The sequence below is a fragment of the Eptatretus burgeri genome, chromosome 7 (assembly GCF_056783735.1).
Source record: "Eptatretus burgeri isolate ZD-2024b chromosome 7, Ebu_testis_v1, whole genome shotgun sequence".
Taxonomy (NCBI): Eukaryota; Metazoa; Chordata; class Myxini; order Myxiniformes; family Myxinidae; genus Eptatretus; species Eptatretus burgeri.
The window spans coordinates 17,679,290-17,694,289 of NC_140967.1; the positions used below are offsets into that span (position 1 = coordinate 17,679,290).

Consider the following 15,000-nt stretch of genomic DNA (forward strand, 5'->3'; position numbering starts at 1 on the left):
GGGTCAACACCGAGAGCAGTTCAATATTCCGTGGTGAGCAAATGAAACTGGGTCTTGGGAAGAATTGAAGAATGTAGCCATTATTATTTGAACTCTGATATAATGAATCCAAGGGATAAAATGACCAGATTGCAATGAATCTTTAACATGATCAGTTCATATTATCATTACCTCCACCACGAAAGATGGATGGAGGTTGTTTTCACCCCAATCTGTTTGTTTATCTGTGAGCAGGATATCTCGAAAAGTTAAGGACAGATTCAGACTATATTTGCTGGACACGTTGGGTGTTTCACAACGACCAATTAGTGAGATTTTGGTGAAGATCCGGATACGATAATTTTTCCAAGTGATTCTTCATCTTTGAGAGATTGGGCTAAACCGATATGGAGCACAATATCTCAAAAAGTTGTAGACGGATGACAAAACTAGGTGGATGAGTTGGGTAGGTGACAAGCCGATTAGATTTTGGAGGTTTGGATCCAGATCCGGCCTATTGGTAGGATTAAAAACGTAAATTGTTCATCCTGGCAGAGGTATGCGCTCCATCGAGTGACGTTCTCATCTTGCATATGTTTCTCTCCTTTTCCAGCTGGGATGTTCACAGCCTCCACTGGAGCGCATGCGGTCCTGTTTCGTGCTCCTTTGGGATATTCCTACAGTTGCACGACTCAGGAACTCTTCTCCCTCGTCTCTCATGACCACTATAAGCTGGTTAAACTCAAGCTGTCAGAGAGCATGTTGCAGCCTTACACTACGGGTCAAGACTCCAATTTTGGTCCAAGTAAGCAGCAACGTCTCTTTATCAATAAGCTTTGTAAGCTGTTAGCACCAAATTTGGCATCAAATGTTAGCATCAAATTCAGCCGCTGATGGCTGTGGCAGCCATTTTCCACTGCCATCAAAAATTTTGAGATGGCCCAATATCCAAATCTGTTCATAATATGATAGGCTACTAGTGTGCCAAATTTGGTGCTTTCCTCACAAAATGCACAATTGTTATGCTATATTTAGCCAAGTTGCCCCACTATATTCCATTTCTTGCTTCTCCCATATGTGGAACTGCCTTTCAGAGTCTGTTATATCCCACTCTTCCCTCCAGGACTTCAAACAAGGCCATGTCATCCCCCATCCTGACGCTGACTCATTTTTAACCCCCATTAACCCAAACTATCCCAACTCCCTTACTTTCAGGTTACTCTCCTCTTCTCCTGTTTGTTCATTCCCTTGCCCATGTCCAATTGTTGCTTCAATGTCAGTTCATTGATTTTTTTTTTTAACCCTTAGTCACCTCAATCTTCCATGAGCTTCCATCTGATACACAAAAAAAAAAGGTGCATTTTCCCTCTCAACAGTCATAACATAACATCACTTACTTTTAACATGGAACAATGTATATTGTTCTGGCTTTGCCTTTTTGACCTTGTGTTATTGTCTCCACCGATGTACATAAGCATTGATCAGCCACGTAAAATGTTTACACGTGTCCCGAAAAACAAGTTTACTCGGTATTTACAAATGTCTCCACTCCGCATCATTTCGTATATCGAACATTTTAACTTACTTGTGTAGCTTCGTAAACACCGAATGAAGAAGGCTCCAAGTGCATCTACGTGGAAATGGTTGGCAAAGAAATCTCCAATGCCCAAAGAAAGACGTTCAAAAAAGACGTTCAAAAAATGAGGACAAAAATCTAAAAAAAGAAGTTTATTCGGCGAGATAAAAATGGTTGCTGCTACATGGCAGGAATGGCAATGCAGAACATGGCTGGAACATGTATTCTCTATCTCCATCTCTGCCTAACCCTAAACTAGTGTAGTAGATAGTAGAAAATCGTGCAAGTTATGATACAAGCATCAAATTTGGTATTTCTGTTCTGCAGGGCTTTCTGATCAAATCTGCCCGATTGGCCATTTGAAAATCCAAATTTTGAAAAAAACAAACAAACAAACAAAAAAAAAAACTTCAATTTGAAGTCACAGCTGGCTGAAATTCTTGAAGCGCAAGTGAACATCCCAGACAGAGAACCAAGGGGAGATGCAGTCATCATTGATGGCTCAGCACTTATCAATGCCCTACCTCCACGCACTTCAAAGATATTTGATGACTATGCTAAAGAAGACATCATCCCAAAGGTGGAATCCTATGGTGCCAGGTACGAGAGGGTGGACGTAGTGTTTGATGTGTCCAAGAAGTCAAGTCTGAAGTCCGAGGCAAGGTCGAAAAGGAGGCAAGGAATCAGAGGAAGAGTGACAGGAACCAGTAAGACCCCAAGTAACTGGAGAAGCTTTCTTCGAGATGACAGCAACAAGACTGAGCTGTTTCACTTCCTTGCGGAAAAGATGTGTGAAGCACAGACAACAAGCACAGTCATTGTCACAAAAGGAGAAGATGCCATTAGCAACACAAGGAAGTCACTGGATGCTGTGTCTCCATGTTGTCACGAAGAAGCTGACACTCGAATATTTGTACACGCCAGGGATGCAACGACGGATGGAAGCAAGTCCATTATCATTAAGGCTAATGACACGGACGTACTCGTCATAGCAATATCTGTACTGCCATCCTTACAGGAACTAGGTCTTGAGAACATGTGGATTTCCTTTGGCCAAGGAGCCAAGGTGCGATGGATTCCAGTCCATGAGGTAGTTTCTGCAATAGGGCCTGAGAAAGCTAGAGGGATCCCATACTTCCATGCGTTCAATGGATGTGACGTCGTGTCTGCCTTCCGCGGTAAAGGGAAGAAAACCGCATGGCAGACTTGGAACGTCTTTGATGATGTTTCTGAAACATTCACCAATCTCAGCCAGCATCCAACATTGATTCGTGATCTTGACTTTTTTGAAGTTTTTTTTTTTTTTTCTTCATATTTTTCAAAATTTGGATTTTCAAATGGCCAATCAGGCAGATTTGATTAGAATCCCCTGGAGAACAAATGTGCTAAATTTGATGCTTGTATCATCATTTGCACGATTCCTCTCAAAAATTGCTGTTATCTGCCCCACAAAACCTCCCCCATTCTATCCTCTCACCAAGAACGTAGCTATGTGACCGAGGAAAAATTAAAGGAGTCTGCCATTTTGACTTGCCACAACATCAACACCCTTAAGTTGCATTTATTTATTTTTATAAATCGAGAAATTTTACTATTTATTATGAATAATAAGTATTGTTACGTCAACGAATCTTTGCAAAACTTTCGGACAAATGTGATTCGTGAAATGATCAGAATTCAGAATGATGGACATCCAGTCATGTGAGGAACCTAAGAAACGCCACAGCCAATCAGAGACCATACATGATGGTACAAATAGAAAGAAAAACGTTCGTTTTGTTTTTTTTTCAAAAGAAGAAAAGCAGGAAAATGTTTGGTTGTGTTTGCCGTTTCGGCCGGCAGGATGGCCTGGAAGTATCAGGATGGAAGATATCAGGCAGGATGGCCTGGAGTACGTACACACACACACACACACACACACACACACACACACACACACACACACACACACACACACACACACACACACACACACACACACACACACACACACACACACACACACACACACACACGTCTTGCCTGGGTTCGAATTCCGACCCAGGCATACCCAGCTATAAACTGTCATCCTGATATTTCACAGGCAGGGCGATTCATCAATGTGTGTCTCGTCCTTCAGATAGACATTAAACTGGACGTCCCTTCTGCCAGCATTAGTTGGTGAACGTGAAAGATCCCATGGTGTCCTTCACGAATTAGGCGAGCTATCGCCGGCATCATGAACAAAAAAAAATTCTGATATACCTTCCCTAACCTCGCACTTCCTACGTCCCAAAGAAACCGAGTGCAAAAGGGTCAACCTCCAAGGGGGGGGGAGGGAGTCACTATATGCCCCTTACATGAGCATGCAGATTTCTAGGAGTACTTGTAGTTTGCTGTTTAATTGCATGGTTCTGCACACAAGGATGCAAAAGTGAAGAATTTGAGAATGAAAAGATCTTTTGAAACTTCGGCATCATTTCACTTCAAATATATATTTTCTCGACTCAGTGTCAATTTCATTTTTCGGTGCTGTGATTAACTCTCCACCTGCCCCTGCAGAATGGAAGTGCGCCATGGATCAACAAGAAAATTTAGAGGAAATTCTCCCACTCGTGCTCGGCCTGTTGCTCAGCCTCTTGATCGTTGTGATGATCGGGGCGTACCACATTCGCCGCCGAAACGCGGTTACCAGCATCCCCCAGGAGGAACGAGCAGCTTATAAAGAAATGTAACAATCTGGCTCTTTTGTGTGGAGTCTGACATGGATGGCACTGCATGCTTTGACATTTCATCTTGCATGTAATTCCACAAACTCATCATGTACCCAAAGTTCCTTTAAAACAATAGATTGCAACTGTACCAACAAAATGGTAGATTCGAGGACTCGGTTCTTCATTGCACGGCCCGCGAGCCACTGGCGGCCCCTGGCAGCCCAAAGTGCGGCACGGCCGATAATACAAAAATGTGAAAACACCCCATAATGATCTGCCATAGATGCTATCAAATTCACCTAATGGTTTCAAATGAGTGTTCCAACACGTAACATCAGGGTATGTTTGCAGTGTACAAATAATTACGCTTGCAGCCCAGTTAACCACTACGAAGAGGAGTATGTGGAGGTGGGGCCTAATAGTGGCCATTACGGAGTCCTGCAGATGGTGTGGCAGCTCTCACACTGATGTCTTATTGGCAAAAGTGTCCCCCCTCTAAAACAATAGTGAAGATCACTGTTCTAGGAGAAACAACCCAACCCCCCCCCCAACAAAAAAAAAACATTGTTCAATCTATCTGGTAGAAATCTGCTCTTGTAAAACAGAGCACAATGTCCAAGATGGTGTGGAAGTAGAGCACTTACTTCTGACCCATCTCGTGTGTGTCCATATAAACAGTCACCTCGGTCCATCACGGGCAGGGCGTTGCCATCACTCAGGTCTCGGACAGATGTTACACTGGGTGTCGCACCTGTTGGCACCAATTGTGAGACGTGAAATAACCCAGCACGGTGTCTTTCGCAAAGAAGAGGCGAGTTATCGCCGGCACCCTGAACAAATTACAAATTCTTGCCAAAATCACCTTCAGTCTAACGTCAGGCCTGATCCAGATCCAGACGGCTCACAAAACGTTTCGGCCAAACATCATTCATTCTCCGGCTGACCCTAGAAGAACGCGGTGGTGGGAATAATTTTGGGCCCTTTAAGAGCTAGTCTTACATTTCGCCACGACGCATGAAAACACTCTTCACCAGACAGATGGTGCGCAATGTTCAGTTTGATTCATGCAGAGCATTATCAAAACAAAAATAACCATATTGTATAAATAATACATTTGAGAGGAAATGTTAGAATCCAAAGGTTTGTGCCAAAACAAGTCGAGATTCCAACCAACGTGCCATTTACATTATGCCAACTGTATCAATGGTTATACTTGTCAAGCATCGACTGCAATTCACACACACACAAAAAAATTAATAACAATAATGATAATAATAATAATAATAATAAAGGAGTTTAAAAAATTCAGGTTCAATTTATTTTCACATACTGGTACACCGACTTGTCATACGTTCTCGTTTTAATACTTTTTCATGTCCCAATTTTAAGTCATATTATTATCAATAAATGTTTCTTAATGTACACAGTGTTCATGTGTGTTCACGTGCTGTGCTTGAATGAGCAATGTTCAGCATGTTTAATTCCCGAGCCCCACTCCTCCATTAAGAGCTCAGAGGGAGCAAAGTCATCTCAACTGCTGAATCCAAATTCAAGTAAGACCAAGCACTTTGCAAGGAGGTGATGCATTGATGAGTACACCATCCTTCATCCATTCATCCATTGGGACCATACTCTGTGCAGAGCATTGGTGCTGCCGAAGCAGTCTCCTTGGCTATTGGATCCAATCCTGGACGGGTCGCCATTCCGACACAGGACACCAGCAAGCTGGCACTCATTTTGCCGACCTTAGAAGGATGACAGGCTGAGTCAACCCCACCTGGTATTAATTCAACAGCTGAGTGGGATTTGAACTCAGGACCCTAGGATCCTAAGCCCACCACCAAAACCATTAAGCCAACACCAGGTATCCTTCAGAAGGGACATTAAGCTGACTGGATCTAACATTACCTTCTTCGACTATAAATATTTGGTGTGTGTGTGGCATGTTTTTTGTGAGTTCTACCGGAGCGTTCTGATGTGAAGTGCAGTACACCCAAATGATCGTCATGCTCTCCCGAGTTGATTGGGCTAATTAACTACAAAGAACTTGGAAGAATTCCCACGTGTAAAACACGCCCATGTTCAGGTGTACAGAGCAGCTCAATAGGTCCTTCCATGGCATTCTAATTACAAAGTAAATAACAAAAAGAATGATCACATTGTTAGACGTGAAACAAAACAAAGCACACATTAATGATAACATTTACAACAATAATAGTAGTAGTATCATTTGGCAATAATATCAACAAAAGTATCCTCATGCATCACATATCAAGCATCACAGTAGGTAGGTATAAAAGGCCTTGAACACCAATGAAAATTTGGTCCAATGGACCAACGAGCGCACTAGTTTGAATGAAAAACACAAAGTGTAAGTACAGCAAAAGAAACATCACCTTGATTGGGCCATCTATGCAAACAGACTTGGATTACCCATCTCAGAAAAATGGGGAAGACACCAATAATTAATTAGCTCTCATACGAGCATGCTGTGAGTTGTGTGTTAGCTCTCATACGAGCCTCGACCAAGGTATACAAAAAAAAAAAAAAAAAAAAATTACAAATTAGCAGATTTTGTCAAGGGATGTGGGTTGGCAGGACAACCGACTTCAGCATACTCAACATGGAGCCATGTCGTCTTGGTTTGATTCTCCAACCAAATGCCACACTTACGTTGTGCAGGCGGAGTATCGCTTCGAGTGTCATCCCTCGGAAAGACGTTAACCTGGGGACCCATCTGCTGGGATTAATTGATGGATGCTAAAGATCCCAATGTCTTTCACAAGAGGATTTGCCATTATGTGCAAGCATCCTGGTCCAATTGAAACTTGGAGGCGGGCAATACTTGCTGGTCAGTGTGCCAAAAGTTCAGAAATTGTGAAATATTTGGTTACCTGCCAGCAAAAGCATAATCATATTACAGGTCAGTGAAACCAAAAGTGAACTACATGGTGGGAGACTTGCCCAATACTTACTTTGGAGCACATGAGCCGATGAGTACGAGCTTAGGATGGCCATCCCCCAGTTACCCCCCATCATCAAAGATGGACGGACGTTGTGTTTTTTCACCCGTCTGTTTGTCTGTGATCAGGATATTTCTAAACCAAAGGACAGATTTGGTGTGGACAAGGATGAATTGATTCGATTTTGAAGATCTGGATCCTGATACAAGAATTTTTTCAGTGATTCTTCACCATTGAGAGATACGGCCAAACACTATATACAGTATATATATATATATATATATATATATATATATATATATATATATACATATACATATACATATACATATACATATACATATACATATACATATACATATACATATACATATACATATATATATATATATATATATATATATATATATATATATATATATATATATATATATATATATATATATATATGTCGAGATCAGGGTCTGCAATCAAGCAATGACTACACCAATCGTCGTAGAGAAGAGGTTTAATGCGCATCAAAAGTGTATACACGAGAGTAGAAAGGCACAGAATACCTACAGTATACCAGCCCAGTCAAAACTCTGGCCCGCAAGCAGTTTGGTTTACTTTATATATACTTTTCCTGCTCATCTGGTTTCTTTGAAAGTAACAACACCCCAGCAAATATTCTCTCCTGGCCTGACAAAGCCTTTATCTTTTCACAAGCAAGAAGATCTGTTATTGATCAGGCAGATCTTTATCACAATATATATTATCGTCTCATTCTGCTACAAGATGTTCCCCTTTGAACTATACCAAAAACAGTGCTGATTTATAATTGGACTTCTCTGAGCCCAAGGCTCGAAGAATGTTGTTACAAGGACCAACAAGAAAGCCAGATGTTCAGCTGCACGACAAAGAGACAGAGACAGAGACAGAGAAAGAGACACAGACAGAGAGAGTGAGAGAACACAGACAGAGTGAGAGTGAGAGTGAGAGTGAGAGTGAGAGTGAGAGTGAGAGTGAGAGTGAGAGTGAGAGAGAGAGAGAGAGAGAGAGAGAGAGAGAGAGAGAGAGATAGAGATAGAGATAGAGATAGAGATAGAGATAGAGATAGAGATAGAGATAGAGATAGAGATAGACATATAGCCGACTTGCTTTGATTACCAACAGTCAAAAATGGTAGCTTACTGAGAGCATTTTAAATGCTTTGGCTTCCTCAATTAAATGCTACATTCAATTTTAAGAAAAGGTAATCCTGTTAATTTGGCTGCTTTCATCTTGGGAGCTGTTCAACAGCTCCACATTTGCCCCTCTGTTACTTAGAAACATAGTGGAAAAGGAACACCACAATTATAATATTTTTTAGAGATGGGATCTCGATGGAGCGGCAAGGTGGTAAAAAGGGAGTCTCGTCCAGAAGTGGCCCACTCTTCTGAGTAGCTCCAAGTGGGTCATTACGTCACGAAAGCTCCGCCCGCACTTTCTTGCTTCATAGAAAAGCCCCCCCCTCCACCATCCCAACCGGCCCATCAAGACCCCACCCCTCTATAGAACAATGGATACATTTCAACAATTATAACTTGAATATAGGTCATGAGGAAGCAAAAAATTACCTTTCAAAAACAACTTACACAAAATTATTTCACACACACAAAAGATACATATATTTTCAACTAACTATGGTTCTTTATGACCAAGAATATAATTTTTATACACAAGTAAGAATCTATATATCGTGTTCTTTATGAACCAACAAAAGAATATCAGCAAACAAGAATATAATTTTTATAAACAACAAGCAAGAATCTATATATTGTGTTCTTTATGAACCAACAAAAAAAATATATATCAGCAAACAAGAATATAATTTTTATAAACAACAAGTAGATTCTTGCTTGTTGTTTATAAAAATTATATTCTTGTTTGCTGATATTCTTTTGTTGGTTCATAAAGAACACGATATATAGATTCTTACTTGTGTATAAAAATTATATTCTTGGTCATAAAGAACCATAGTTAGTTGAAAATATATGTATCTTTTGTGTGTGTGAAATAATTTTGTGTAAGTTGTTTTTGAAAGGTAATTTTTTGCTTCCTCATGACCTATATTCAAGTTATAATTGTTGAAATGTATCCATTGTTCTATAGAGGGGTGGGGTCTTGATGGGCCGGTTGAGATGGTGGAGGGGGGGGCTTTTCTATGAAGCAAGAAAGTGCGGGCGGAGCTTTCGTGACGTAATGACCCACTTGGAGCTACTCAGAAGAGTGGGCCACTTCTGGACGAGACTCCCTTTTTACCACCTTGCCGCTCCATCGAGATCCCATCTCTAAAAAATATTATAATTGTGGTGTTCCTTTTCCACTATGTTTCTAAGTAACAGAGGGGCAAATGTGGAGCTGTTGAACAGCTCCCAAGATGAAAGCAGCCAAATTAACAGGATTACCTTTTCTTAAAATTGAATGTAGCATTTAATTGAGGAAGCCAAAGCATTTAAAATGCTCTCAGTAAGCTACCATTTTTGACTGTTGGTAATAAAGCAGGTCGGCTATATGTCTATCTCTATCTCTATCTCTATCTCTATCTCTATCTCTATCTCTATCTCTATCTCTATCTCTATCTCACTCTCACTCTGTCTGTGTTCTCTCACTCTCTCTGTCTGTGTCTCTTTCTCTGTCTCTGTCTCTGTCTCTTTGTGGTGCAGCTGAACATCTGGCTTTCTTGTTGGCCCTTGTAACAACATTCTTCGAGCCTTGGGCTCAGAGAAGTCCAATTATAAATCAGCACTGTTTTTGGTATAGTTCAAAGGGGAACATCTTGTAGCAGAATGAGACGATAACATATATTGTGATAAAGATCTGCCTGATCAATAACAGATCTTCTTGCTTGTGAAAAGATAAAGGCTTTGTCAGGCCAGGAGAGAATATTTGCTGGGGTGTTGTTACTTTCAAAGAAACCAGATGAGCAGGAAAAGTATATATAAAGTAAACCAAACTGCTTGCGGGCCAGAGTTTTGACTGGGCTGGTATACTGTAGGTATTCTGTGCCTCTCTACTCTCGTGTATACACTTTTGATGCGCATTAAACCTCTTCTCTACGACGATTGGTGTAGTCATTGCTTGATTGCAGACCCTGATCTCGACATTTTGGCATAGTTGGCAAGGGGGTAAAAACAGAGCAAAAGAGGGGAACTTCTTGCTTGGTGAGACAAAAAGAGGACAGCAGCCGGCCGGCTTAAAGATAAGGTAAGAACTGTCTCTTTTTCTCGCACTGGGACATACAGGTTCGCTGCTCTTTGTGATCTGTACTTATCTTAAAAGAACGAGAAAAGAGGGAGCTTTGTGCGCATCAAAAAGAAGGATACCCCCGGGGGGTTAAGTGTTCGCAGGGGGGGTTGCAGCTGATGCTTACAGGCTCATCTCAGAAATCCCTGGAGAACAGTGTCTAAAGGGGAGATTGTAAGGTATAAGCCCGGGAGGGTAATCTGAGAAATCTCCAAGAGACAAGGTATTTCTGTGGGAGATTGAGGACGTGCAAGGTGTGCAAGGGAGTGTGAGGGTTCGTGGAAAGGTGTGAAAGACACTCAACCCAACCCAAGACCACCCCAGGCAAAACACTGACCAGTCCAAGAATACTCTAGAAATGATTCAGGGAAAGTGGGAAAATAAAGCTGTCACGGAAATTATGGACCAAGGTAATGTGATTAATTAGAATCATGCTATGAATGAATATAAAAGTACCCATATGCATTCCTAGAATAAGATTGGTTAAGATATGCATTTGTGAATAAGCCCGAACCAAACTTGAAGCTTGTAAGATGTGAAGGGAAGAAGCATGACAAATAAATAATATTGGAAAAACAAAAAAGAAAACTTGTAAGTGTTAAGATTAAAAGAATAAGTTGAGAAAACACCTTGCCCCACCTGTGCAACTGCAGTACACGGAGCGAGGAAATCAAGAGAGAATACCAGGTAACCCATCTGAGGGTTTCCTTAATCCGTCGAGGTTGTGTCCAAACCTGGAAGGTACGAGGTCGCTGGCCACGACTTTTGCCTTCCCGGTGAGGAGGTGGAGGAAAAAACGCAGGCGGAAGGGAAGGTTACAGTGCAGCAAACTCAAAATCGGTAAAATATCCATTAAAAGAACAGGAATTGAGATTAGTTCTGATGTGATAATAATTTGAAATTTAAAGCGAAGTTCTGAAAGAACAGCGGACGAAGCTAGGCTGCTCGTGAAAACGATGTGTGGAAATGGAAGGTGGGTGGGAATGATAACCCACATAGGGAAGGATGCCCCATTGTGGGAATGATAACCCACAGAGGGAAGGATGCCCCATTGTGAAGTGGAGGAATGTGTGCGCCTTGCCTGAAGGGTAAAGGTGGGGGTCGTGTTCGTCTTTGAGAGTTTTTTTTTTTTTTAACGAGTCAACGGGAGAATTTGTGGCAGATGTGCCGAATAAAGCCTTGATTGTGATCTCCAAGTCCAGGAGTCCATACAACACGAATTAAATTGAGAATTATTTAATGGCGGTTGTAAATAAATAAAAGGTGATTTAATATAGAGTCAAATAGTTCTGAAATGTGTTTAAATTGATTTGTATACGTTTTAATGTGTGGGTCGAACGTATGTACGCAGTTTGTTGTGGATGTGGATGGGGAGAGACGCGGGACCAAGGTGCGAAGGAAGGAGGGGTAGGATAAAAGGAGGGGGCGAGCTGTGTCGAAGTGCACATGCTGTGCCCAGAGGCGTGCTGTGTCTTCACTCGTCGGTGAATGAAACAATGACATCCAAGAACCAGGACAAAGACATTAGGCAAGCTGAAGAAATGTTTTTGGGGGAAATGACTAGTGGTCTTTGAACACGCGTCCATTGCGGACCTTGTCACGGAGCATTAATCCTCTGCCTGGCGCGATCAAGTTTTTTGTACGAAAGCGGACAGAGGAGCATGTTTGTTGTCCTTATATGAGCCTCGATCTGTAAGGATAAATTATTTGGATTAAAATTGACCATAAAAGCGGTTATCGTGCTCAATGTGTTGGTGCCCTGCTGTGAAGTGCGGGCTGTGCGCGATCTTTGTTTGGGAGAGTCGGGCTGCGTGAAGTTTGCCTGAACACGGGGAGAAGCTTTGGAAAAGAAATATATATTTTAAAACGAGTGAGGCACGGAAAATTATCAACACGGTTGGTTGCATCATTATTGTGAGGAGCTCGGTTTTACAATCAATTGTGGTTGGCATCTGTGGTTGAATGTACGAAGTAAGCTATGTGTGGAGCCCTCGAAGGAGGGAGGGCTGTACGGTGTGCGAGATGGAGCACGAAGCACGAGTGTGGTCAACATCGGGCCGCATTGAAATCGGCCGTGCCGAGGGTGCTGTGTAGGTTTTCGAAGCAGTTCATCCTGGCCTTGTAAGTTTGCAAGTACACATGTGCAAATGGACAAGACCATTGTGTGCTGGACCCTGAGTAAATTCCACAATGTGCCAACCCCCTACAGCCCCCTGTACCTCCGAAGAGTCTGGAGGTGTGGCTGCCCTTTGAGCTGTGCAGCCTCGGTTCAAATCTCAACGCAGCTCTAAACTGCCACCCTGGTGTTTCACATGCACTGCGAGATCTGCTAACATCGGTTCGTGAACATTAAAGATCCCACGATGCTTTTTGCGAAGAGTTGGCAAGTTATTGCAGGCAACCTGAACATTAAGCTACAAAACTGCTGCTCGAACGTGCAGGGGCACAGCTGCTGTCAGGATTGGCATGGGTCGGGACTCGAGTCGTCAGTTGTGTGCAGTACGTGGCGACAGATTAGTATCAATTGTCACAAGGACGTGTTAGTGCAAATGATGCAGTGTCCCTCCACCAATACACACATTGGAAAAAATAATCTCACCGACCTGGGAGGAATGACAGGCTGAGTCAACCTCAGGAACCAGGGATACTGAGAGTCAGGAGTCGCCAAGAGCCACAAACAATAGACAGTGTGCTCTGACGGTTTGAAAGAGGAAATGCGAATCGTGCAAGTGAGGTGCGGAGTGTGTGTTGGGATTTACTTTAGGCTCATGTAAAGGATAATTGAGAATTTGGCAGATTTTAAAAACCATTACCATGACATGTTTGAATGAAGAATGAGTTAAAATCGCAACTGTGGCTGTGGACATAATTACATACGTAACTCAGCCGGGAACAGAGGAAAATATTTTATTTTATTTTGGGCAGCACCAAATGCTTTGCAGAAGTGTGGTCCAAATGGATGGATGGATGATATCTGATTAGGCAGTGTTGGTTGACTCACTGCTGGAGTAAAATGTCGAGATCAGGGTCTGCAATCAAGCAATGACTACACCAATCGTCGTAGAGAAGAGGTTTAATGCGCATCAAAAGTGTATACACGAGAGTAGAAAGGCACAGAATACCTACAGTATACCAGCCCAGTCAAAACTCTGGCCCGCAAGCAGTTTGGTTTACTTTATATATACTTTTCCTGCTCATCTGGTTTCTTTGAAAGTAACAACACCCCAGCAAATATTCTCTCCTGGCCTGACAAAGCCTTTATCTTTTCACAAGCAAGAAGATCTGTTATTGATCAGGCAGATCTTTATCACAATATATATTATCGTCTCATTCTGCTACAAGATGTTCCCCTTTGAACTATACCAAAAACAGTGCTGATTTATAATTGGACTTCTCTGAGCCCAAGGCTCGAAGAATGTTGTTACAAGGGCCAACAAGAAAGCCAGATGTTCAGCTGCACGACAAAGAGACAGAGACAGAGACAGAGAAAGAGACACAGACAGAGAGAGTGAGAGAACACAGACAGAGTGAGAGATAGAGATAGAGATAGAGATAGAGATAGAGATAGAGATAGAGATAGAGATAGAGATAGAGATAGAGATAGAGATAGAGATAGAGATAGAGATAGAGATAGAGATAGAGATAGAGATAGAGATAGAGATAGAGATAGAGATAGAGATATAGCCGACTTGCTTTGATTACCAACAGTCAAAAATGGTAGCTTACTGAGAGCATTTTAAATGCTTTGGCTTCCTCAATTAAATGCTACATTCAATTTTAAGAAAAGGTAATCCTGTTAATTTGGCTGCTTTCATCTTGGGAGCTGTTCAACAGCTCCATATATATATATATATATATATATATATATATATATATATATATATATATATATATATATATATATATATATATAAATATATATATATATATATATATATACACACACACACACACATATATCTTCTTCTTCTTTCAGCTGCTCCCGTTCGGGGTCGCCACAACGGATCAACCGTCTCCATTTCGCTCTATCCTCCACATCTTCCATTGACACTCAAACCGCTCGCATGTCCGCCCTCACCACATCCATGAACCTCTTCTTTGGCCTTCCTCTTCTCCTCCTGCCTGGCAGCTCCATCTTCAACATCCTTCTCCCGATATACTCCGTTTCCCTCCTGTGCACATGTCCAAACCATCTCAATCTCGCCTCTCTCACTTTGTCTCCAAACCCTCCTACCTGGGCTGTCCCTCTAATATACTCATTCCTTATCCTGTCCATCCTCATCACTCCCAACGAGAATCGCAGCATCTTTAACTCTGCCACCTCCAGCTCCACTTCCTGTCTTTTTGTTAGTGCCACCGCCTCCAAACCATACAACATAGCTGGTCTCACTACCGTCTTATATACTTTCCCCTTCACTCTTGCAGCTACCCTTGTCACAAATCACTCCTGCAACTCTTCCCCACCCACTCCATCCTGCCTGCACTCTCTTTTTCACTTCCCCACCACGCTCTCCGTTACTTT

The 15,000-nt window shown here is 42.0% G+C and overlaps 1 protein-coding gene and 1 long non-coding RNA gene across 2 annotated transcripts in view; one reads left to right on the forward strand and one right to left on the reverse strand.

Moving 5' to 3' along the window:
* LAMP5 (lysosome associated membrane protein 5) overlaps nucleotides 1-4,405 on the forward strand; it is a 14,824-nt gene extending 10,419 nt beyond the window's left edge. Inside the window, exons 5-6 of the mRNA XM_085887537.1 lie at nucleotides 593-784; nucleotides 4,097-4,405. Of these exons, the coding sequence (XP_085743663.1) occupies nucleotides 593-784; nucleotides 4,097-4,269 (365 nt within the window). The 3' untranslated portion in view covers nucleotides 4,270-4,405. The remainder of the gene's footprint in view (nucleotides 1-592; nucleotides 785-4,096) is intronic.
* Nucleotides 1-7,462, reverse strand: part of LOC147022753 (uncharacterized) — a 9,578-nt gene extending 2,116 nt beyond the window's left edge. Inside the window, exons 1-2 of the long non-coding RNA XR_015059897.1 lie at nucleotides 6,810-7,462; nucleotides 4,893-6,721 (exon numbers count right to left, since the gene is read on the reverse strand). This is a non-coding gene — a long non-coding RNA (uncharacterized LOC147022753). The remainder of the gene's footprint in view (nucleotides 1-4,892; nucleotides 6,722-6,809) is intronic.
* Nucleotides 7,463-15,000: the final 7,538 nt, after the last annotated feature.